This window comes from Opisthorchis viverrini, assembly GCF_000715545.1.
Source record: "Opisthorchis viverrini unplaced genomic scaffold opera_v5_36, whole genome shotgun sequence".
In the NCBI taxonomy this organism is placed as follows: domain Eukaryota; kingdom Metazoa; phylum Platyhelminthes; class Trematoda; order Opisthorchiida; family Opisthorchiidae; genus Opisthorchis; species Opisthorchis viverrini.
In genome coordinates, this window is record NW_008751692.1 from 1,748,200 (window position 1) to 1,772,315 (window position 24,116).

Consider the following 24,116-nt stretch of genomic DNA (forward strand, 5'->3'; position numbering starts at 1 on the left):
CATCGGGCGAAATTTTCTCATTCCGGACAGTTGCTGCGTGGAATATCCTTCCTCCGACGGCTGCTGACGCACCATCTTGAACCCAGTGAGAAGCACCATAATAACATTTTTCATGTTAATCTTCGCGCCGACAAGCTTACTACCCTGTGCTGAGAACAGGAACAGCGTGCCACACCCTTTCTTCACTTGTGCCTTTCTGGTGAACGGAAGCCGCTAAATGGGAATAAATCCGGCCCACAATACTTGGGTAAAAGCTTTGGTCCTGTGTAATGATCCGCGAATCTATGAATACCCACAGATATCTCTCTCTACTCAAACTGGTCCCTAGTTTATCGCACTTTCGGCCCGCCGTTGCTAGCGACGAGGCGCAGGTAATCCTTTTTCCTCTTTCGGATAGGTAACTTGATCCTGGGGCAAAAATCGACAAATTACCAACCCCCACTACGAGCTTCTTGGCAGTATGCTTGTGTAAAAATGGAACCAAATGAGAACACGTATTTGACACAGAGTAGTAACCCACAGTTTGACCTCAAGTAGCTCACAGTACTCGAAATTGAATTCCCGCGATACTGAGGGATGTCCAGCCTAGGGCTACCGAAACTATTTTGGTGTTGTACAACTCCATAAAGTTACCTTGAATATCTAGCCTCAGCCCATCCCATTTGTCGTCAGCTGCGCAGCTGCTTTATCCACACTGATTAAGCCCATAACGTCAACATGTTCACCAATTTTGCCACCCTCATTCACCCCCTCTCTCGCTCCAAACTTTGTGTCCATGAGCTCAATCTCTTACAAAGGATACCCTACCTTGCGTAGAAGTAGCTAAGTGTCCTCAGCTGTAGCATCCTTCTGAGACTTACTTAGCCAATTGACAGGCTATCATTTTCTACGCCATTTCGAGCAAATTCTCAATGGTTTCCTCTATCAATCGCCCGCATAATAATGATCCTGATATTGACTCGTTCTGAATCGCAAACATGGAGTGATGACATAGAGTATGACTACTATTCATCCTACCTTCACTTGCATACTTTCACACTCACGGCGCAATACTCGCAGCAAACTGAAAGTCGGCAGCGTAATTATGTTCATTCCTCTTTCGGTCACTTGTTCAATTTGCGTAATCTCTTGACACACAGACTCGAAAATAGTGGGACAGCCATCACTTCATCTAAATTCACTCATCTCGAGTCCACCAGCAGAAGCGACAACCACCGATAGGAGTCTCCGTGTATATGGCTTCATATTCATGTGTCCTATAGAGCCTATTGAATCTCTCTAGTCAAGAATCGAGAATGCTTGAGTTCGATATCTACTTCCGTATTGATATTGTCTGTCGTGGTCTAGAAGGAAACATACTACTGACACAGGGTTCTAGACGAACCCATGAGAGATTCGGTGACCTGCTCCTGATTACGATTCTCGAATTCCTTCGACCTGTTACTGAACTGAAACGGTAGGCGTCGTCATAGCCCACAAATAGCGCTACAAAGAAAATGCGTAAGATTGACAGAAAATCGTACGTACACATACGTGTTGTAAATTTCGCGATTCTCTCCCATCCTATATAGCGCCCTGAAGAAAAAACAGGATCAAAACGAGCAGCTGGAAAGTGAGACCAAAAGAATGGAGGAACGACTTTCCATGCTGAAATCCGCATTACATACGGGGTTAAAGAAGCTCCCGACGAATAAGTGAGTAACACAAGGGAGCAACTAATTATAAAGTGGAGCCTCAGAATACATTTGGGCGGGTAGCATTCCAAAAGAACGCTCTACATCCACTGCGAAAGTTAACAGGATTTTTGATGTAATGACTTTCCTCAGAGAGCAACTCATCTATTCTTTGTAGCTCGAAAGAGTCAAGCTCAGAACACTCCAGCGTGGGGAACAATGTGCGTGACTGGTTTTGTTTTATTCATTTATGCAGCTTTTCAGCCTGTTAGTGACGATGTGTACAAAAATATCATTAATAAACTTAAAAATGAATGTGGTGGAGACCCGAGGGGCGATTCGTCAAATAAAGTGCACATGGAGCAGATTAAGTGTGGACAGTGTGAAGCGAAGTGTGCAGCAGTGGTAAGTTAAATTCCCTAGGTTAGATTCTGTGCAGTCTTGTCAAGAATGTAACGAGGATTATTGTGCCAAATGTTTTGCAAGATTTCACATAAAAGGAGCCATGAAAAGACATCATTCTCTCCCACTTTCAGTAATTTTCATTTCTGAACGTTTTAACATAATGCAGTGTTATTCTACTAGACAGACGCGAAATCTTAGCCTGGAAAACAAACTTTTCGACAGTGAACTGAGTAGTGACGTACCATATGACGGTAGAACACCGGTAAGTTTAACTTTTGTTTACTGAAAGGGTCAGTTTCACGGTAGAGGCATTTTGATTGTCATTCCGATTATCCATGGATAACGGGTTGGGTTTTTCGCCTCTCAGCAATTGCTTACATTAGTCTGGTGACCAGCAAGGTGGCTCCTCTCGATGTACAGAACTTATTGATTAGAAGGTACATTGTTCGACTCCAACTCCGACAACTCGACTGCCCTTTTCTAGGCTTGAGCATTTTCTCAGTTCTTTCGTCGAGCAGAATAGCAGCTAGGCACCAAAAGTGGGTCACAGCCGAACGACGATGACGACCGACGAGCCTTCTCTCCCGACATTGACCAATTGAGGCCACCGAAATGGGGATCGTGCAGTGATTTGACCATGTTCACCATCGCAGCCTCGAATGTATCAGGTCAGCATTAGTTTCGTTTTCCCCCCGCTCTAAAGGAGAGCATTAGACACATGCTTCCATGCCAAATTCCAGTTTGTAAACGTGGCTGATTGTTGGAGTTGCATTTGAAGGCTGGGGCGAATAGAATATCCTGGTGTGCCGCTTGAAAAAGAGTGGTAAACCGGCTCATGGCGTCCTTTCTCAAGCGTAATAAGCTATGCTAATTAAAGCCATTGTCCGTAGGATGGCCACCGCATTCTGGCTTCCATTTGGAGGCCGACGGTCTCCAATCACTCTAGTTTATAACCTGGATTTAGTGCATCAAAGGTGGACAAAATATCTGCACTAAATTGATGGTGAGATTTAAGCTAAGTCCAAAAGACGGAGCACCGTCCTCACGAAAACAAGGCGTCGAAGAAAAGTATGCACCATGTACCGATCATATTCCAACATAGGTCTATGCCGAACTTGATCTAGCTGCTAAAAGTTGGACACAGCTCCTCTTTTCGAATCTCATTTGTGAGATAACGTATTGCGTTCTTATGATAAACCACGCAGTTTATAGTAATACATTCCCTTAATTCAATGTAGGTCCAGCCTAAACTAGAGATAATTCGGTCAACACTGTCCAATCGGTTGACTCTCTTAAAAGGTATCCATCAAGCACCACACTCTCATGTCACGAAAATTTCTACGTCAGCGAATACAAGCGTTAGTTTTTTCCTGAAATTTACACACAACAAACTCAATATTTGGTGAGTTTAACGTGCTGAGGAATATGAAGACGATAAGCAGTTTTCGGCGTAGATACCCTGTTCAAATTGTGGAACAGTTTACTACTGACGTGCAACTTATGTAAGAAGCAGCAATCCTCTCCATAATTCTAGTTTGTTGCACGTTATATGCATCTGGATGACTCTGGGTCACTAAAATTACCTCTGGATAAACTTGGGAAGGTCGTCTTTCATTATTTGGAACAGATGCTGTTTTGACGACATCTGGTGACCAATAAATAAATATACAATCAGGCTAATCCAAAAAATGTAATCAGAACTTCATACAGTCGCCCAAATGTGTGACGAACGTACCCAACATAGTACTTTATGCTGAAGTTTTACAATAGATGTTTTGTTATTCTTCCTTCATCAGTTCATCTCCTTTTCAAGGGAATCGTACGACAAATATAGACTGTGAAAAGTTTTTTAGAACATCATTTGTAATGCATATGTGAGAGAAAACATTCATTTATGATTTAAGTGGACCTTGAATTATTAGAGATTTTGCTAGACAATCTGGTCTTGCAAGTGGAGATCCGAAGAATCCAACCGTAATTTGGTGCGCGGCGGTTTAGCCAAAGCATCACCTTTAATTAAAATCTGCCCTGTAAATTAAACCAGTCTAATAAAATAGCCAATAAACCCTGTACAGCTATTTAACCTCGCTATTTAACAACGCAAAAACTCAGACGCTTTCAAACCGATAACTTTCCAGCCAGTGATTGAACGCTTAAAGGTTTGGCTACAGGAAGCTGATCAGTAACGCAATTAGTTCTCACCTGACGGGATATAGTGTCACTCCTCATTCAGACAAATAAACCACTTGGCGACGTTACACGTTGACTAGCACTTCCAATAGTGAATCTTCAGATGAAAATTTAACTCAACTGTTGAAGTTATTCTTTCATTTTTGCCACCGGTGGATTGCTGACGGTGTGGGAATGCTTTTTAGTTTTCAATCAGGATTTCATCCTACCAGCGAAGTCAGTCTACGTCGAAAATTTGAGAAGCACAATACAGCTGTTTGATTCTTATTGGGAATCATCAGAATCGAGCATACATGTGGGACTGGAATTAAAGCACACTCTTTGATTTGTAACGAACGTTGAATGTACTGCGCACTGCAAATCAGTTGATTCACTCCGTAAATGTGGATGAAGCATTCTTAAACCGTATTAGCAACAAATACGCCATACCTAGATAGGTGAAGCCTAAAATACAATTACAGGGAACTAATTAAGAAATGGGTTTTTAAAAAGTCGTAAAACAGATAGATGTAACGTAGAATAAAAGGTCATGCGCTTGAGTTAACGGAGAGACTTCGGGCATTCACTAAGTCCTCAAAAAATGACGCCAAAAACACTTTTGCAGGTTCTGTAAAATTGAGTAACCGGTCGTCTATCTGGCGCATTTATACTCCTGAACCAGGAGGCTCAGTATCCTCTTGAAAGTACCTGTGGAAAATAGATGCACCGTCCAGGCGAAACTGACGAGCCGTATCAGTCGGTATCGTTGGTTTCATATTGTGGTCACCAACTGAGTGGGCTAAAATCTTTATCAGTTTAAAGTGAGCACCCGGATTTCATGCAAAACATCCTATTGGATGAGTGTCAAGTACCTATTCAGTAATATCAGGGAGGTCAAATTCCTGGAAGTGACCACTGAATGCCCGGAATCTACTAAGACTCTTAACTTCACTAGACGGTGAACAGACAAATAACGCCCCCGCAATATGCAGCGCTTGGCAGCCCTTTATCAAAACCAGATAGCACGAGATAGCGTTGAATCAAGATCATACAGTAGCTCTCCAGTAGAATAACTTAAGGCCGTTGTATTTTTGCACTCGCACGCACTTAAACTACTGCACTCGCTTGTTTGGAATAAGGCTGTTGTGTTCCCTTTGATGAGTCTTTATTCTTGCGCTAAGAAGTGGAGAGGGATCAGCAGTCATATACAGTAGATTGGCAAATAAGTAAATATAACGAGTAACATCTGTTACTAACAACGTAGTCTGCATGACCTTCCACTTGCCGCACGCAGGTTAGAGCCAAACGCGTAAATAAAGCTCTTCGGATCATCAGCAAGGTCATTTGCATCTCTTTCACAAAGTTTCGTAGTAGCTTGCGCATCGAATTTGGTCCAACACGAGTGGAAGATCATCTAGTAGCAAATGGTTTGTCAGAAGTTGGTGCGTCTTGACGCCTCCTTATAGGCCACATCTGACAGACAAATTATTATCAGTTGAGTATTCATCGGATTAGAACTCCATGTATGAAGTGATCTACTGAGCATCCACAGAATCTTCGATGCTCTTGCTTTTGTCGGCAGAGTGTGTGAGTTCCTGCTATCATGTGCAGATTCAATTAATCAGTTTGACATAGAGTTCTTTCTTCGACCAGTCTACTGTAACTAATAAATGAGCCAGAAGTATGCCGTTCTAAAATTTGCATCGCGACGAAGCTGGACCGAGATTAGACCCAACAATGAGTTCCGACTTTTTCTGGTATGCGAACGCAGAACAGCTATATATGACCAACAGGGCGCCAAGAGGTGTATGCAATATGTCAAAAACAGATTAATCTGGACGTTAAAAGTGACTGAACTGTTTCGTGCATGCCTGGAGTTGCAGGTACCCCGAAATGATTGTGGCAGACTAGCACTAAATCACTTTCATGTCTACTTTCATCCTTTACTTTGAACTGAGGCTTGCAAGTAAATTATGGCTGTTCGGCAGCAATGCATCAGTATTGGATACTGATGACATGATGTCAATGAAGATGATGCTACCTCAATACTTCATTCGACAGTCTTCCGTCTTTCGACTTTTAAATGAATGCAACTTAGAATATTTGAAGGGTTTCAGTTACTCTGATGTCTTTGATGTCTGAAAATATCATGGTACCTTCTCCTACTTTCACTAATGCCAGGACGAGGGTTTCTTCTATTTTTCAACTTTTAGCATCCGTAGCGTTCTTGCAAACACCTTTGATTACCACTTTCTGGTCATGGGGAATATTGCGAATTTGTCTTTATTTAAATGATTTATGCTATCCCGTCTACAAAATGCCACACAGTCTTGCAAACATTCACGCATATTTTTACAAACACCTGCGTATTTGCGCATCAACTAAATCAGCCGCTGTCTCCAGTCAGTAGCTTTCTTTCATTGCCTTCTCAAATTATTATCAAACACGATTGTGGCAGCGATAACCATTGCGTAACAAGAAAATAATTCTTACTACTGAACATGATGGTAATGATTCTCCTAGGACTTCATCAAAAACTGGAAGCAAAATCTCTCCAGCTGTTTTAATCTGTCTTATTAAGCGTAAAGAGCTGCCACCTGTTGCGCCTTGTCAGATTGAGTGTTTCAATCATCTCGGAGTCTAAACATATCCAGCGCCCCTTCGCGGACCAGAATGTTTCTACTTTTGTCTGTCATTTTTCCTCTCTAAATGGTCCGTCCTGTTTCCATTAAAATGCATTTTTCTTGAGCTCATCATCATCATCACTGTCAGCTGCAATAAGCGCGTACTCTTCGTGCAGTGGTGTAGCTGCCTAGAGCACTGTAGTGGGCTATCAAGTGGGTGAAGTGGGAAGGGAGAGATGCATTGAAGGCAGTAGTTTGGATGCACGAGCGCCACTGAGGGCGTGACTGGGCCATGTCTGACAATGTCTCTAACCAATGATGTGGCCCGTCTCGGGGTCCCCATCCAGCGCAGCTGAGTTTCCTGGCAATGGCTTCCACATTTCGTTGTCAAGTCATTGTTTGATCTACACGAAGCACATGAACAGAGACAGTTAAAACCTTAAATTTCTACGTGAAAAATAGCAGTTCAGAATGGAAATTTTTTTACATAAATACGGGAGTTTCCAAAGGCACTTCATTCCTTGACTTCATCCGTAAGTGGATCTGAACTGTACCTCCTGTGAAAAGTGAGCCAGCTGACGATTACTCAGGGGCGGTTGAGCGTTTGCCGAAGAAAAGTGCGAATAAACCCCGGTTTAGGAAATTGCCTTGTCAGATCAGAAAAACAGCTGCAATATGAGATGGATGTAAAAGCAACTTACGTGATTGTTTTCTGCTGCTAGATTTCTGGCCGACCGGCAGAGTTGAAAATGTACAATGACAACAACGGGCCATGTGAACAGGAAGACCAAAATATTTCTTTCCGCTAGTTAATTGCTTACCAACCGCATCTCCGTAGTAGAAGACTTCAAAATGCTAGATACTTATTTATTTTTGCAACAACAACTCAGTACTTTTCATGTTTTTGTCTTTTACTTTAATTTTTTCTTATGCTGAAATAGTGACAATAAATTATCAATATTTTTTCTTCCCGACATTACCCTTTGTAGAGATTCACGGCCTTTATTGTACAAAATTAATCCTATTCAAGTGAAACGATTTGGGTTATTTGATCTATGGGAGAAACCTGCTCGAGTTTTATGGGTCTCGCTGAAGACAACCGATTAAGTGATTGTGAGTACTCGTCACATACCGCGGAGTAGACTGAATGTGCAGATGCTCTTACGTAGCGTTTTTCTGTAAGGCACGTTAACCTATAAAACGATCTGTCTGGTCTCTTATGGAGTGAGTTAGCCGTTAGGTTAGGTACAGGGTATTAGCCGACGCAGAAATGTATCTCAAGCTAATTTTCTGTTCATGGGGTTTTTAGTCAAGGAGCATACTATAATAACTAAACTTGACCTTAGTACCAGCTCAATCGGATTTCCTTTTATTGTTGCCAAGAATATTCGGCTATTTTGAACTAAACAACATTTTGTGTACAGTTCACGCACTATCTAAAACAATGCTCATACTCTAATATAAGAGCATTCTGATTACATCCCATATTCTTCTACAGAAAATAATGTTGCCGTTTGGGCCTCACTTGGCTATTTAGTACCTCAATGTGTCTCGGATCTAAGATAAAGTAAATGAGGACAGCCCATACTTGGAGCTGTGCTGTTTACATGAGAATACCCTGCAACAGCCTGCAACCTTTTCTACATTCCTATCACTCGTGCGCATTACGACAACAAAGATTTTGAGAAATTAGACCTTGTAACGGTCACTTTGTTTCTACACAGGTCATGAAGACAGGCATCACTCCACTTCGTATACTGATTCTTTTCAGTCCAACTCAGATTGTTTGGAACCTGGCAAGGAAACCTGCAACTTTCACGCACAATCAAAATCACCAATTACGCAAGTACCGTGTGTGGCGCAAACAAAGAGTCGATATGTAGATGGCCTTGGCGGTAGACCGACGGTTTCCACAACGTCCCGTGGCACATCATCAGAACGACCTCCGTCCCCAAAGATTACCTTCAGCCCATCCCTAACCTATGCAGAACGTCTAATGCTACGTAAGCACAGACGATCTCAGACACCATTCTTAATGACAAAGGATGCAAAAGATTACGCTTCAGCAATATCACCTTCAAAGAATAATGAAACAGGTTGGTTGTCTAACACATTTACGGTTGCAATAAAAAAATCCACCTCCCCAGCTTAAGGCTAATAAGACTGGATTGAGGGTCATGAAAATTCCTACTATGATATGCTGTCTGTAATCATTGTTTCTTCTTCAAAATATGTTGCAAATGCAGCCGAATCAATCACATTTGAGGATCAAACTTATGTTCATCCGTGAAAACCAGCTGATAAACATACGCTTGGATGACCACGTTGAAAGAAACCTTGCGCAATGCTGTCATCATCATTTCCGACGTTGAGCCACAACGCAGGCTGACTGTCTTGCAATGTAGTTTTGCATGCTTCATCGTATGTTATTCATGAAATCGGATATGGGAATTTAGTGAAGATAAAAATGGTAACCAAATGAGGCATAGCGGCAAAAGAGCCGTAGCTCGGACGAAAATTCGAGAGCGGTATTTCTGTGGCGTGAAAAAGAGCTATAGTCTGTTGTGTTAGCAAAGTTCGCTGCCAAAGTAAGAGGTCGAGCGGGTGCCTTAAATTTTATCATCGCGATGGTCAGTAGTTTCAAATAGTGTTGTAGAGTCCCAGGGGTAAGAATTCATTATTTCTCAGGATCATACTGATTTTTGTTTACCCGCCAGACTTCCTCATTTTGTCTGTAGCGTTGCGGTTCTGAACTGTCTTTCCGAATGGGGTCTCCCAGACCCCGTCTTCTGCTGGTGACTTTGCACGAAATAGCATCCAGTAAGGTCAAAAGTCAACATTTGATGAGCCTCACAAGGGCCGACAGCACTTGTGAGCAGCCGGCTAGTTATGAGCACTGTTAGGAGAGATAAATAGATTGCGGAGAAATATCTCATTATTTTGTTGGTAGCTTTGAGGAGCCATGAAAAAATCGGACAAGTGCTTCACTTTTTATTTGGTTCCCATGTATACCGTAAAGCCAAGAAGCACTGTACAGATATTTCTTCCTTAATGGGGTTCACCCCTGGTATTCATCTTACAAATTCTACGGGAGTTTTGACCACTTTCGACCACCCGACTATTATATCTCACTATTTTACTCACTTCACTCTAAAAGCATCAACACGAGGTCCGCTTACCTTATAAGCGCATCGCTTTTTATGCATTGGTGTCGCATCTCAGGGTACCGTCTAAAAATGGCATAAAAACAACCTCGTATTATCAGAAAATTATGGTGTGGTTCCACCTTTTTTGGAGTATCAAATAGTGCACGTAAAATTGCTCATCATAAACACAACAATTGTTTGTTATTTTAGCTCAAAACAATCCAGGTGACGAGTCCGATTCGGACCTGAGCCGGAACCAGATAGATTTCAATCAGCTTCATACCTTGGCTACTGTTCCATTAAAAATGGAAGACTTGGCGCACCTTTGCCATGTCGATGATTTGGAGACCATGGAAAACGCAGTTTCATCAGAACGGTTATCTGCCGAGCTTGAGAGTCCCAAAGAGACAAACCAGAATAATGATCCTCTGGATTGCGAACTAAATTCGACCCAAAACAATCCATCTGAGTAAGCTTTTCAAACAGGTTCAATTATGTTAAGTAATTCGCCAATTATCTTTGAACTAACTTGCTTGAGAGAAATGTCCTCAGAAGGGACTGATCCTGAATAGCATCGTTAAGCCTAAATCACATGACCCCGGAAAGTGCTTCCTCCAAACAAGAGAATACTTCTTTGGACCTGCTGTGACAAGAATTTCTTCATATTGGGTATCAAAAGGGAATCCTTGACACCTGTGTGATGCAAGGGCACGTATCCACGCCTTCCTGGGGCATGTTTATTGGAACATCGATGATCTACTCAACACGACGTGAAACAAGCACTTGTTTTGTATGGCTTTGTAGAGTGATTTCTCCAATGCAAGTGTACAACACTGAAATGAAATCCTGAAGTCGTCCTTTTTCCCAGTAACCGCATCACTCGCCATCCCACTCAGGTTTACTCGGATCATTGTGATATTCAACAGTGATCGGATTCAAAAACTTCCGACAAGTTCACATTGTATTCTTCACACCTTCAGCAGAATACAGTCATTTTTGTGATCGAGTACCTTAGTCACTTCTTTCTTAAACCGGACTAAGTGTCTTTGTGTCGAACCTAGTGGTAACACTTACTTCAATCATATGTACTCAACGGTAACTTTGAACCCGCAGACAGTGTTTCAAATTCATAATAAACTGGGATGCACTGGAATAGATAAGCGTTACATTGGTGTGTATTACACTTTATTTCCACCACCGCTTTTTCGCTCAACTTTCAGTGATTTATTATCTGAAAATAGCAGTATTCAGAAGAAACTAGTTTCAGTGTCTATTTTGTTGGTACTTCATTAAATAGTTTTGCTATTATGCCCTTTCAGATCGCCATCGTCCACTGTATGCACCCAAGTTGTTTAGACATGACCAATTTCACCTAAGAAGAACATAGCAACTTTACTGAGCAATTGATCAGTTGGTTATTAAAGCTCTATTGCTCTCGGTGCGTTTCCCTCAATTCCGCACGGTCGTTACAAAGAACATCTTTAACTGACCTTAATTTACAAGGTCTTGTTAACCTAGTAGCGACCGACCGAAAGTTTCATTGTGGAGTGTGATGTGCTGTTGTTGACAACACATGGTTTTTTTAGAACAAAAACGTTTTATAATGAAAATATAATGAAGCTGCATTTCGCGGTTCATCACAATGTAGTTGGTGGCAGGTTTCCTCACCAATACAGGACGTGTTAATCAGGTAGACACTACTGAGCACTAATCAGTCAAAAATGGGAACATGGGGTAACATGGTCCTCCAGCAACAGAAGCAAGGCCTTTGGAGTAATACATTGTTCCTCTGGTTAGGTTGCAATTAACCGTTGTGCGTCTGAGAAAGTTAGTAGCGAAAGTAAAGTAAACATTCACAATCAGAACTCCACCACGGAAATATCCGTCAGTGTCACAAGGCATGCAAAATATTCGTACTCACTTTCATGTAAAACACTTCATCAAAACTGTGGGACGACACAACCGACGAGGGTTTAACATTCCCATTGCGTTCACTAGTCATCCATGTAAAACATACATTTGTTGGTTTATCACATTGGAACATCGATTCTGAAAAGAGACTCGTGAATAATTTCAGAATTAAGGAGATGTAATTGGTGATCGGCGCCGTAGTAAACATATCTTTCGGTCGATAACCTTTACATATATAATTATGGCTATTTCAAAGAAATGAGCAGTGCCTTGCTGAATACTAGATTATTCGTTTGGGGGACAAACCCCAATACAGGGTAGGTGTTGTTTTGCACCACTAGACGTGCAAAACTCGAGGCTGTATATCGGACACAGACTCATCAACCGCTGTTTCGGTGTAGTAGAATCGTAGTTACTGGCATTACTGACATCCGAAAAGCACAAAACACCTAATGGGCTGTCGATAAGTTTTCAACAAGTATACATAGTGTGTTCTATCGAGAAAACAGGTGTAGATATTTTGTGAACAGTGAGTGATGGTATATATCGTTGTCATTATTCGGGGATCCAACATCAGTCGTCCAAATGTGAGGCACGAAGTGGCCTTTTCAGTTAAACAGGCTGCGCAGTTCCCCCCTCGTCATTGCAATAAAACCAAAAGAGGGTTGGTTAGAAGGGTGAAGTAACCAACAAACCTTCCAAAAGCCTGTAGAAATACAATATGAATTTTTTTCGCATAGAAAGCTCAGTTATAGTGCAAACAAAATGTTAAACGCCGGGATAGAAAACGTACAAACAGCCTCTCACCATAGAATCCGTGAATCGTCAAATGAATGCTTCTCTATACCACACATTCCTACTTGAAATTGACAGTTGGTTCGCCACACTTTGGTTTAATTCCTAAGTTTGCATTGCCCGTGAATCGTCAAATGAATGCTTCTCTATACCACACATTCCTACTTGAAATTGACAGTTGGTTCGCCACACTTTGGTTTAATTCCTAAGCTTTGCATTGCCCGAATCCAGTGACCTTCACATTTCCAACTAAAACTTACGTAACTTACCTATGTTAGCTACTGCTCCCAATGCGTGGCTACCCAACCCTGTTTCACTAGAACATCAGCGAATAAAATTGTTGCAGATAATATCATTATGAAACATGTGAGTGGTTCTTTTAGTGAAGATGGCTTGTTTGCAACTGCTCAGTATGTGATCATTCTCTGGTACTTTGGTGGAGATCGGTATTGGCATATTCGACTGCCTATTGGTACCAAATGCGACGATTGTCGAAATGAGAACTGGGGGTGAACATTACGTTACATTGAATCTGCCAAGTCTGATACGTCGATTTCGATTAGACACGTTCGGCCAGTAGTAGAAATACTCCCCAACTTTACTAATTTGTCATTACTGTTGTATGGTTATCGTATCGATGTATGAACTTTGGCAACACATAAACCAGTACGGTTATTTCGTTTGGTTTATTAGAGGAATCCCAAACAAAATACATTCACTAAATTACCAATAGTCTCTTGCCGATGTTTTTTCTGAAATATAGTAACGTAGCAAGAAGTTGCCCTCAGTTACTGCGACATGGTAACTGAGATTTTTTACGAATTTTCTGTTCCCTCTTTTGTATATTGACAACCATTTGATGGCCCTCTTTCCATGTACAAAACTAAACTGTTGAACCCACTGAACTCACAAAGGAAAAAACTGCTTACCGGTAACAAAGATTGTGCAGAGAGGTTGTATACGAATAAAAGGTGTACTTTGCTTCATGCTTCACTCGCTGGATAACACTTGCTCCAACAATTCTATTTCACCCACATATGATATGATATATTGTCTTATTTACTTTATGCAATTTCGATGGTCGATTATACGGGGATCTACTACAAATCTTGTGGACTGTTTCTCTACTACTCAATTTATGCGCCTTAGTCGCATTAAAAAGAGCAAAGTTATGTAGAACAGAACAGTCTGACATGCCTAAAAGTGAATTTTGGATTAATAATGCAAGCTTATCACACCACTGAACAAAAAATGGGTTGTTTATTGTGTAGAGGTGTTTAGTTATGAATGAGCAATCAACTACTGTTTGATTGCACCAAATGTCAGGTGCATTTTTCAATATGACGATGTTATGCGCGCCTGAAAAATGACACAGGTTTGATTTGGATGGATTCCTCACCTGTTTGGCATAATGTTTGGAAAAGTCAGCCGTATAATGCTGAGGTAAAAATGAAGAAGATTAGTGGACCAACATTTCACTTGAATTCTTAAATGTTATTGTCTACAGTTGGGTTTCCCATTTTGGATTCGGTTTACTCGCACACCAAGTTGACTTGTCTCGCATTGCAGGTTAAGAAATGCTACTAAAATTGGCTAAAGACTACCAGGACAACTGGTAACGATTTCATAGTGGAATTCTGACAGTCAGTTATTTAGTTAGTCATTTTATATCGATTTGTTATTGTTTCATTTTTTGAAGTTAAGATAAGCAACTTGGAAGACCAGTCAACTGGTTGAGAAAATATATAGGAAAATGGCTAAGGTCCAAGCAAAAGCACCTGTCCCCTGGCATGAAAAATAAGAAAATGCAGCAAAATGAAACATCACCTGAGTGCCACTCTGCACACTGGATGCTCATAATTTCAAATGTTTGTAATGATTCACAAGTTACGTACGTTAAATTCACTCTGAGTTTTCCTCCGAATCACAGAAATCCTACAGATCTCAACCAGCAAGAAGACTTCGAGTCGAAAGGCACGATCAGCAAATATGCGGGTGAGTTAATTTCCATTCAATTTTCCTTCCAATGACTCCTGAATGTGACGTCTGAAATTGCGTATAACGACGTCCCCCGATGTCCCCGTATGTTCGAGACGAACCGATGGGGAAAGACATTCAGACATGTTTCCTCTTGAGAGATAGAGGCTTCAGTCATATCATTTGCTTATGAGCAGTTACTACTACGACAAACTTTACTGGTCAACAGATCACCGATATGTTTGATACAAGTGATCGATAGTTGTTTCGACGGGTTGCTTTTAGTACCGATAAGCTCATTTTACCTATTTTGGGGTGTTCAAAACACTTCATAATCCATTGAGTAAGATCGACGCCTTAAGAGCTACAATTCGCACATTCAGAACCAGGGTGTCGTTACAGAATAAGACGTCCGTCACGGCTATACAAAGGTGGGCATATTTTGCGCCAAGGTTGAAAATAGCGTAAACTGTATGTTTAATCAGGATGTGGGACTTGGTCTTTTCTGACCTCCAGCATCCTTCTTGCTGAAAGTGTATAGCCTACTTGTACCTAAAATTTGGTCTTGTTACGCTTCTGAACGATTTTATTACTATTTTGGGAATAACTATGTTGTATATAATGTGTTTATTATGTAATCTCAAACATGACACCCTTACTCTTAAAACTTTTGAATTTGGTTGCTAATACACATGCCATTGGGGTGATTAATTTTGTAACCTTCGGTTTCAAGGTTGTCACAACTGTCATTCAGAAGCCCATTTTTGTCCAAGCTTTTTTCGCTACTCTGCACCAGGTGAGGAGTAAGAACTCTGACTTGTAATAAACTTAAGCAACCGTTAAATCAAGACAGAAATCCTCTAGTCACATTTTACTCCTCCTCCTCCTCCTCCTGATCATAATTATCAACGATAGTGTTTAACACCGATGCTTTGCTGCCGTACACGTTTTACTCAGCTATGTTACTGAACCCATCACTACGATCTTGGGATACACAGGTAATCTTTTTACTCTTTCCGACTTTCACAATTTCAAAGTGAAGTGCCTGTTTTGGGACCCAGTAGTTGCGGCAACCCGGGGCAAGCAACAACCCATATAAGCAATGGTTCAGTACTAGTACAACAGAAGATATACGGAGAATGCCTCCTAACTGACGATAAGATTCATGGGGATACTACTCTAGGCAAACTGATTGATGACAAAGTCCAACAAATTGTCAACTCAGTAGAGTTACATTTCGTTCAATAAAACAATGGTAGTATAACAGTAACGATAAGCTGTTTTTCTGAAGGCACAATCTAAGTTTTTTGTCCATTAGTGGTGATTATCTCGGTCAACCTTAGCACCATGTGGCGAAGTAGAATTGTGGAAGATGATGCAAAGTGACAGACTGACTTGGGTCCAAAAGATGTTAGCCGGTTGACGGTGCCGGAAGCTTTCGTTCGGTAGAGAAGGTTTGAAGCGTAATGCGCCTTTACTCGGGGCTGATTATGTGCTTTCTGCCTCAAGATAAGAGTTCTGTCAGTTCTACTAAGGTAGCCTGTTCCACAGTCACATGCAGAGTGATACACGTAATTCAAACTGGCACCAATGAGCTACTCTCCCCTGATAATAGGAAGGATTCGTCCATAGGTTCGGCTAATTGCTTGCAGTTCCGCCGCATTGTACGTTCCTTTTAAGGCTATAGAGAAAGACGTGATAACTTGGGCCAACGGAATGTCCTTATTCACAAAAAACTCAAGAAGATAATGCTTCTTGGCTATTATCACAATATGGTCAGGCAAGCTGTTCAGGATTGTGACAAATACCGTATCAAGGTAACTCTGGATACTTGGTGATTGAAACGAACGTGTTAACTATAAAACTGGGCAACAAGTTTTGTTCTTCTTTAGGCTCCTTACATAGGCATGGTCCCTGAGATTTCGTCAGTATTACTTTTGCTGAATCCACCGTTCCAGCTAGCCTTTGACCAAAATGGTGACATAAGCGCCGCTTCGTGTTGCGTTACGAGTAATGTTTACGAAACTGAAACACTTTTATTGCTATGACGCCATGTGTGTGGTTAGCGAAACACTTGGACAGCGAACCCCTGGCTCCCGTCAGGTGAAATGGAGGTCCATTTGGACTCGCATTAAAGCCCAGTCTCTTAATTTGCTCCTCTGCAGTATATGATCCTGGTTTAGAGCCTCAAACTTTAGTGCTGCAGAAAACTGCTTTAGTACCATATGTTTACGATTTTACAGGAGCTACAATACAGCCGAAAGCGCACTACATTGCCTAGTTCCAAAGAGACCGCATGATTGGAAATCGTCTTCTCCATAATCTGCAGAGTGGATTCAAACGATGATTCCGATCCAAGAAAAAGTCAGGCGAATTTCGAGTCACAAGTAAAACTTATGAGTTAGAGGCGCGCTCGTTCCTTTTATGGGAATTTCCAACCTCAAATACTGCTACACTTGTCTTTATATATAGTGCTTGCCCTTTGGAGCAAAATAAATCGGTCACTGTTCAAAATGCATAATTCTTTTTTTTAATGGTTTTTAGCCCCTAACATGGATAGCACACCTGTTCAAGAACCGAAACCGGTGACTTGTTGGCAACTCAAAGCTTCCTTGCAAAAACCACCAGCACTCATGCAAAATGAACTAAAAACAATTGAGTTGATCAAACGTCATCTGAACAAGCTCACGACCACAGAACAATCTTTACCGGACAGTATGGATGACCAGCCAACGTAGTATGCTTGACCTGCAGCAAATGCGCGCCAACATGATGCCGTAAATACCTGTGATGCATTCATATCAGCTTCACCTTTTACAAGTCGTACACCCTTTCCCGTTTCTAAAGATCAGTGCCAGGATCTGTTCACCTTGCATGAGTAGAGTCCTGTTATTGTTTGGTTATGATTGCGGATGGAGTTTTCAATAATGACAACTCTATCATAACTGTGTATGCCTGAAAATGTTTCTTTAAAACCCTCATTTTACAGATTGTCCAACCATTTTCAGGCTATGGAGCTGAAGTTTGGGCTGGCAAGCAGTGTCCGAACTCTCAGCCCTAGAGTTTCTGCAAGTACTATTCAGAACACCAAAGATAGACTAAACAAGCAAGACTTAGAACAGTGTTCTATACGCTTCTAACTCCCAAGTTTCTAGTTGTTTAATTGCTCAATCCGAAACAGTATAATTTATCAGTTCACCCAAGGAGAACATTGCGACGGAAACGGTTTGAAATCATGAGTTCTTGGTAATTTGTCAGTGTCCTGCGTACTACTAGAACAAACATGTTTGGAGACAGTCCAACAGTTCAGTGTGAACCGTTAACGTAACTTACAATGCTTTGAAGGCCTGTAACGCAATATAAACAGGGTATGAAAAAACACTTAGTACAAAACAAGAATAAGAGTGATAGTTGGGTTGGTTGTTCATAACAGAAGAACGGATTCAGCAGTGCTACTGGTTGCATGACCTCGTCATGTCAGTGGGTTTTGGCCACCATTCATTTGGTGTGTTCCTATTTTGCCACTTCATTGTACATCGCTAGACTGTGAGGGGGGCGGGAGTTGTCCCACCGTCACACTGTGAACTATCAAACTGACTGTGAAGAAAATTATCAACCCAACAAAACACTCAAACGCAACTACCTAACCCCTTGACTGGAACGATGTATCTGACAACAAATCTAAGAGCTGCGGTAGATTTCACTTAGCTAAGCATGATGGATAAATAGCATATTACTACGAATCTGGTTTTGCCTGTTGAAGACATTTCACCACTGATCGGAGAATATCACGTTCAGGTCACTAGAAAAGCCGGTGGAATATGAATAAGGTTGAACGCCAGTTCATCCAGACACCAACTACGTATGAAAGTCTGAGGTTTCGAAAAGGTTTCCTTTCTGGTAAATATGTTCAATCACACGAACAACATTGTTCTGGGGCTAATCCTTGAAGTTTACTCGGAGGGAGGTTGTGAAAAAGTATACAGGGCTATTTCTGTGGTTCCATCTGTACAGGAAAATCTCTGGAAAGTAGTAAGCACTACACTTCACTGGATTCTCAATTTAGCTAGCTGATGAGAAATGCAAGAGCAGAGTTCATGTAACCTGGCAGATTACAATATCAGCAATGCTTCAGCAATCGGCTTCATTAAGTGAGTGTCAGTATTCACATTCAACTGGCTTTGGTTGACCGCACTGGTATTGTTATATTTGACTGCTTCCTCCGCTCTAGTGCCTCAGTGCCGGAAAACATTAACCGACAAAAAAACAACAGTTTTCTGCTCACAAGCGATTCCGAAAGTACAGCGGCACTGTTTGGCATTTATCCGAGGCTATCCGATGGGCTACTAGTGGAGTTAAGGGTCTCGGTAGGTTTCGGGTATTCTAGAATAATGTTCAGGAGTTTGGCCTTCTTGACAGGTAAAAATCAACTAATGCAGTGTTTAGTAACTCTACAAATCACCGGATAGAATGTGGTCAACTCTGACTGCAGTGACAAACTTTTCAATGGCCAAGAAGGCCAGAGTCCTTGCAGACAAAATTTGCCTCACAAGTTACGGTTTTGATTGACCATTTAGTCATTCTGTCTAAACAAGTACTACCCTAAGCGTGATAGGTCTCTCATAGGGTTGCTGGAAGCTTTTTGACGGCTCACGCCCACTTTCGTCCTTCTAAGTCTCACCAGGTAGGCACACTCCTCAAGCTTCCGTTAGCCTGTGTTCTACTTGAACCCAACTCGGACAGATTTTGACATAATATTTTAGTTTTGACAGGAGACTCAACTGTATTCAGTTAAATCTCCCATTAATAATGGTCCACTTCAACCGAATGTGATACGCCAGGACGTCCCATGTATCAAGTCGGATGTAAGTTTGGAAAAATTCAGATATCAACCCACTTGATAAGCCCCAAGAGAGGCGAATTCGCTCGTCAGCTGCCAAGTTTCCAGCAACCCTGTGAGTGGTGTATCACGCCTATACAATGCATCGTGATGTCTCGAATGTCCAACCTACTGAAGCACAAAATGGCCTGGTACGACACGTTCAGTTGCTTAAAAACATCTTAGACAAAAGATATCAACTAGATTCTAAATGACACACTCGTCAAAAACAAATCGGTATGCAGATGAGTGTATAAGTCAAAGGACAACCACAGTTCAGAGTAATTCCTGGTCGTGTGGCATGGTAGTTAAGAAAAGTCACTCTTGTAAATCCTCAGCAAAATCGGGAATTTTCAGTCTCACAGTTTCCATTAGATTCTTAAAATACCTCAGTGGAGAACGCTCCTTCCCCGGTACGGTGTACCTGATCAAGATCAGAAGGTTGTGGAGCAGGCGCAGGGCATACGGGAAGAAAATGAGTTTGGTTGGTTGTCTCATAATGAAGCAGAATGTAGGAGAGAGACAAGCGGTTTTGATAAACTACACTTATAAAGTACGGAGACTTAAGATTATCTGGTACATATTAAATTCATATTAAATTCATATTCATATTAAATTTGGCGGCTTTTTCTGAAGTTTACTATTGTTGGTTGTGTTCAAAGTTCCACTGTGCTATTTAGCTTAGAACATTAGGAGGAGGCCTAAAATTGGAATTGCCTTAACTTAGATTAAATTATCACCTCTGATAGTTCAATTATGCAATTTAACCAGGCAAATATGTTCACTACATTTAAGCCATTAACAAAAAATGACCACGACTATGCTTAAGTTGGTAGTGAGTTGGTTTGTGAATACTGCCAAGATCTGCAGTTAGCGTTTAATGCTGACTTTTTGAAGCCGGTCTAAGCATCTGTACCAACTTTCTGCACAGACGGATCATCTGCCAAACTATGTGCGCCTGCTTGTTGGGGTTTTATTCCCTTGATAACGCCAGATAAAGGTTTTTTTTACCCAACGTTTAACATGGTCTTGATAAGCGCACCTGCTAATTCTTTCTGTTAGTTTCATTTATCTCATCAGCTAATACCCCCAAAGATGCACAACTCAAGACCACAAATATTTTACCACAGTTCAGGAGTTCTTCAAAAACGAACGACTCCTGAAATTACCGCAGGTTATACCATATACACCCAGAGCCTATTTCACACTGAAACCTGAGCCCAATCTTTGAACATTTGCAACGAAATCAGCCATCGTTATAATGCTTTCCACCTAGTTCAGCATAAGTGTGGCAGTCAAAGATGGAAAGAATTTTTTCGCCCTCACTTGAGTTTTCAAATCTTTGCTTCTTCCTTCACTGCTCCCACGTATAAATCAGCAAACCTGCAACCAAGGAGTGACCCAGTAATTCGCATTTTGAGTCATGTTTCCGGAGACTGTCCTCAATGTTAAAATAAAAACGGACAGATCGAGATTAGTAGGAGCAGTTGAACAACTAAACAAATGACTCAGTTGAGGTGATTTGGTATTCCCTAAAAAAATCGCACAAACTCAAAACAAAACCTGAAGATTGCAGTGAGCTCATTTACATAACTGCAATGAATGCAGCTACATAACTCGAAAAAGAAGACTTCAGGGGCAAGCATAACAAAAGCAAAAAAGCGATAACATTAAAAGATAATAAAACACTGCGCCCACCCAACTACCCGTGCGCATTTTTGCAACATATTACTTGCATAAATAGGTAGAGTGAAATATGAACCTCCATACAAAAGAGGTATCAAACATTTTACAGAACAGGCCATTCGTGATAGCCATTTGCAACGGTTTTCGAATGTTCTGTTGTTCATTTTCCAGCCAGGACAGAACAAATCCTCTTAGTTTTTGGATAGTTATTGTGGAAAACCTGTTTGTTGTTGCGTCCGTGATGAGAACAATTGAATTGTGTTATCCCGTAAAAATCACCCGACGTTTCATCAAAATCTGGATTTTTAGGTTTTTTAGGCATAGACATCATATTTCCCTGAACTCTACTCAAATCTTCATGATTTTGGATTTTCGAATACTCACTGGGCGACCAGACGCTTGCTGACATTGACTTTCAGTTTTCTTTGTTATTTGGTTACTTCTGAGCTATGATTTTTCTGCAAGGTATCTGCGGTTGTATGATGGGAAATTACGTAAAAAATTTTCCTCTCTTCACTTGTACTCTCCTGCATGTGATTTGAAACTGTTTTTGAAATTTCACTTGGACAATAATTTCGTCGTCTTTGACCGCTCAATCTCAGAATGAATCAGTCCCTCTCTACCTATTTATAAAAAAGTATCCTGCATTTGCTGAAGGTGTCCTGCGAGACAAAGCCAAGGAACGTCGCAGCTAGTTGGATTTCTATGACAGTTTGCCGTGCTTTTAGGCTTTATCCTCACCGGTACAATGCCTCCTTGAGAATGCCATGGAAAAAACTAGTGAATTTAGGTGCAGAACTAGTAGACAGTGCATCGGCTGCTACTTTGGAGTTCTCGCACAAATTCCGTGGACCAGCGGGATCTTGTGTGTGTACTAGGTCGATAAATAGATATGTGGTCGACTATGGGCAAGTTATCAGACTGCATATGACAGTCGCGGTATCCTCACTGCGACGTCGTGCTTCAGTTAGTGGGCAGCTCCATACATGAAAGTCTCAAGCCAGTCAGTTGGGGTCTTATGGTAGTTAGGAATGCTGCGAACCGGGGACATTCCGAACAGTAATCTGTAGTCAGAACCACTGAGTTATCCTGAACTCACGTAGCTGAAAAAAGAGTTGTCAAGCTTACTGTCTTTAGAATTGGCGGTAACAGAAGGCTCAAGAGGGTCAATTATGGTGCTGAAAGATTTTTTCGGGCATTTAGGGCTGGGTAGCCATCGAAGAGGACAATAAAGCAGGGCATTTGTGGGGGGTACGCAAGGCACATTGAGCGGAAAAATTATGGGGATTCAGAGTCCAGTGGCCGCTTAGCAGACAAAGACGGGGTTAGGAGCCTTTCGGCGATTTACGTCATTTGGATATGTGTTGAGGGATATTTGTTCCTAGAGCAATAATATAGAGTGAATCTGGGAGTCATCTGTTTGATAATCATCCCTATCACAGGCAGTTAGACCGTATCGGGGATGGCTGTCTTGCTAGTTCATATGTTTAAAATGTGTAGACATCATTGTGAAGGTGAAGATGGGTGGTAGTACTCTGGCATGAGCAGTTAGTTAGATGAGGCCAAGACACATGTGACAGACATGAAAATTAGCCTTGGAGTACCTCAAAATAGCGAGCAACTATGCGTGTCTGAAATGTGGAGATTTTTGGCTGGAGTCGGATTCCAAAGATAAAAAATAGTCCGCCTAAAAGCGCAAGCACGATCCAAAACAGGAGGCCCTGGATAGTGAGGATGCTACGGCGTTTGATGTGATGGTTTCAAGTTTTGCTGGGGACAAACAAGCTGTTGCTTTGCTTGAAGTACATTGTCAGTATTTGGAAACTAGGATATTAGGATAGGATCTGGTTCCCTGAATAAGCAAATTGGACTCCAACTACCCACCCACTCGCTAAATCCCCACTATAGCTACAAAAACGGGTACACGTTTGGAGACATATGACTTCCTTCAATACTGTGGATCAGGTCTATGATAACTGATCCTTAGAATCTTCCATACATCCCTCTAGTTTAAACTTATATACTCACAATAATGCATATGCTCAGTAAATTCCGATATTGAATCATCGGTGTGCGAACGGATCACTCATTATTGACAAGTAATGGGCGAGTAATAGGTTGACCTTTAAAATAGTAAGATGTCTGAGCAATTTCGTTGAAGATATGAACGACACTAAATCGAAAATACATTTTTTGTTATAGATTCATCGTCCGGTGGAAGTGGTACACTGAAACCAAAGCGGGTTAATTACCCACCACGGTTGTACCAGTGCACTAAATAAATAAAATAATTTCGCCAACGGTGGTTTTATAATTTTCCAGCGCGTGCATGGCGGGGCGACATCGTACACGGTTATGATGAAGAGGGGGCATCGTCGACCGTTGGATTAGACTATCATGCGTAGTTCATGACCAGTAATCAGCTGGGCGTCTATGTACAGGTCTGGTGGTCACAATTAGCCAAGGTGAACAGAAACATATACGGTTGTGATGACGGAGAGCCATCGTATCACGCTATCATGCAGAGTTAATGCCTCATAACTAGCAGCAGTATGACTATGTCCTAGAGATTTCCATCAGTAACCATGATGAACGATAACACATTGTGATGAACATGACTGATGCTCTATTCATTACTCTCGTGTTTTAATATTCCATATGCTGTACATATTCGCCAATTCGAATATATACGTGCTGGTTGCCACTCTTCGCTGAATTCTGGATTTCTAGTTCGTCGGGTTGTACCGATATACGTACGAAACTTAATTACCACATTTTGGCGTCGCGATTGGAACAATTCATCATGCCTGCCGAAATGGAACCATTAGATGTTAATTCAACTGCGCGTGAC

At 41.4% G+C, this 24,116-nt stretch overlaps 2 protein-coding genes across 2 annotated transcripts in view; both read left to right on the forward strand.

Moving 5' to 3' along the window:
* Positions 1–1,496: 1,496 nt before the first annotated feature.
* On the forward strand, positions 1,497–17,692 carry T265_02803 (hypothetical protein; the record flags this gene model as incomplete). The annotated part of the gene is made up of 10 exons (XM_009167128.1): positions 1,497–1,519; positions 1,572–1,694; positions 1,728–1,809; positions 1,852–1,894; positions 1,930–2,078; positions 2,113–2,340; positions 8,643–8,967; positions 10,228–10,486; positions 14,654–14,718; positions 17,245–17,692. The coding sequence occupies 10 exons, from the start codon at positions 1,497–1,499 to the stop codon at positions 17,436–17,438; spliced, it is 1,491 nt and encodes a 496-aa protein (XP_009165392.1).
* Positions 17,693–18,780: 1,088 nt separating this feature from the next.
* The window catches only part of T265_02804 (hypothetical protein), a gene marked incomplete at both ends in the record, with an annotated part of 29,560 nt that continues 24,224 nt past the window's right edge, over positions 18,781–24,116 (forward strand). Inside the window, one exon of the mRNA XM_009167129.1 lies at positions 18,781–18,851. Coding sequence (XP_009165393.1) covers positions 18,781–18,851 — 71 coding nt within the window. The remainder of the gene's footprint in view (positions 18,852–24,116) is intronic.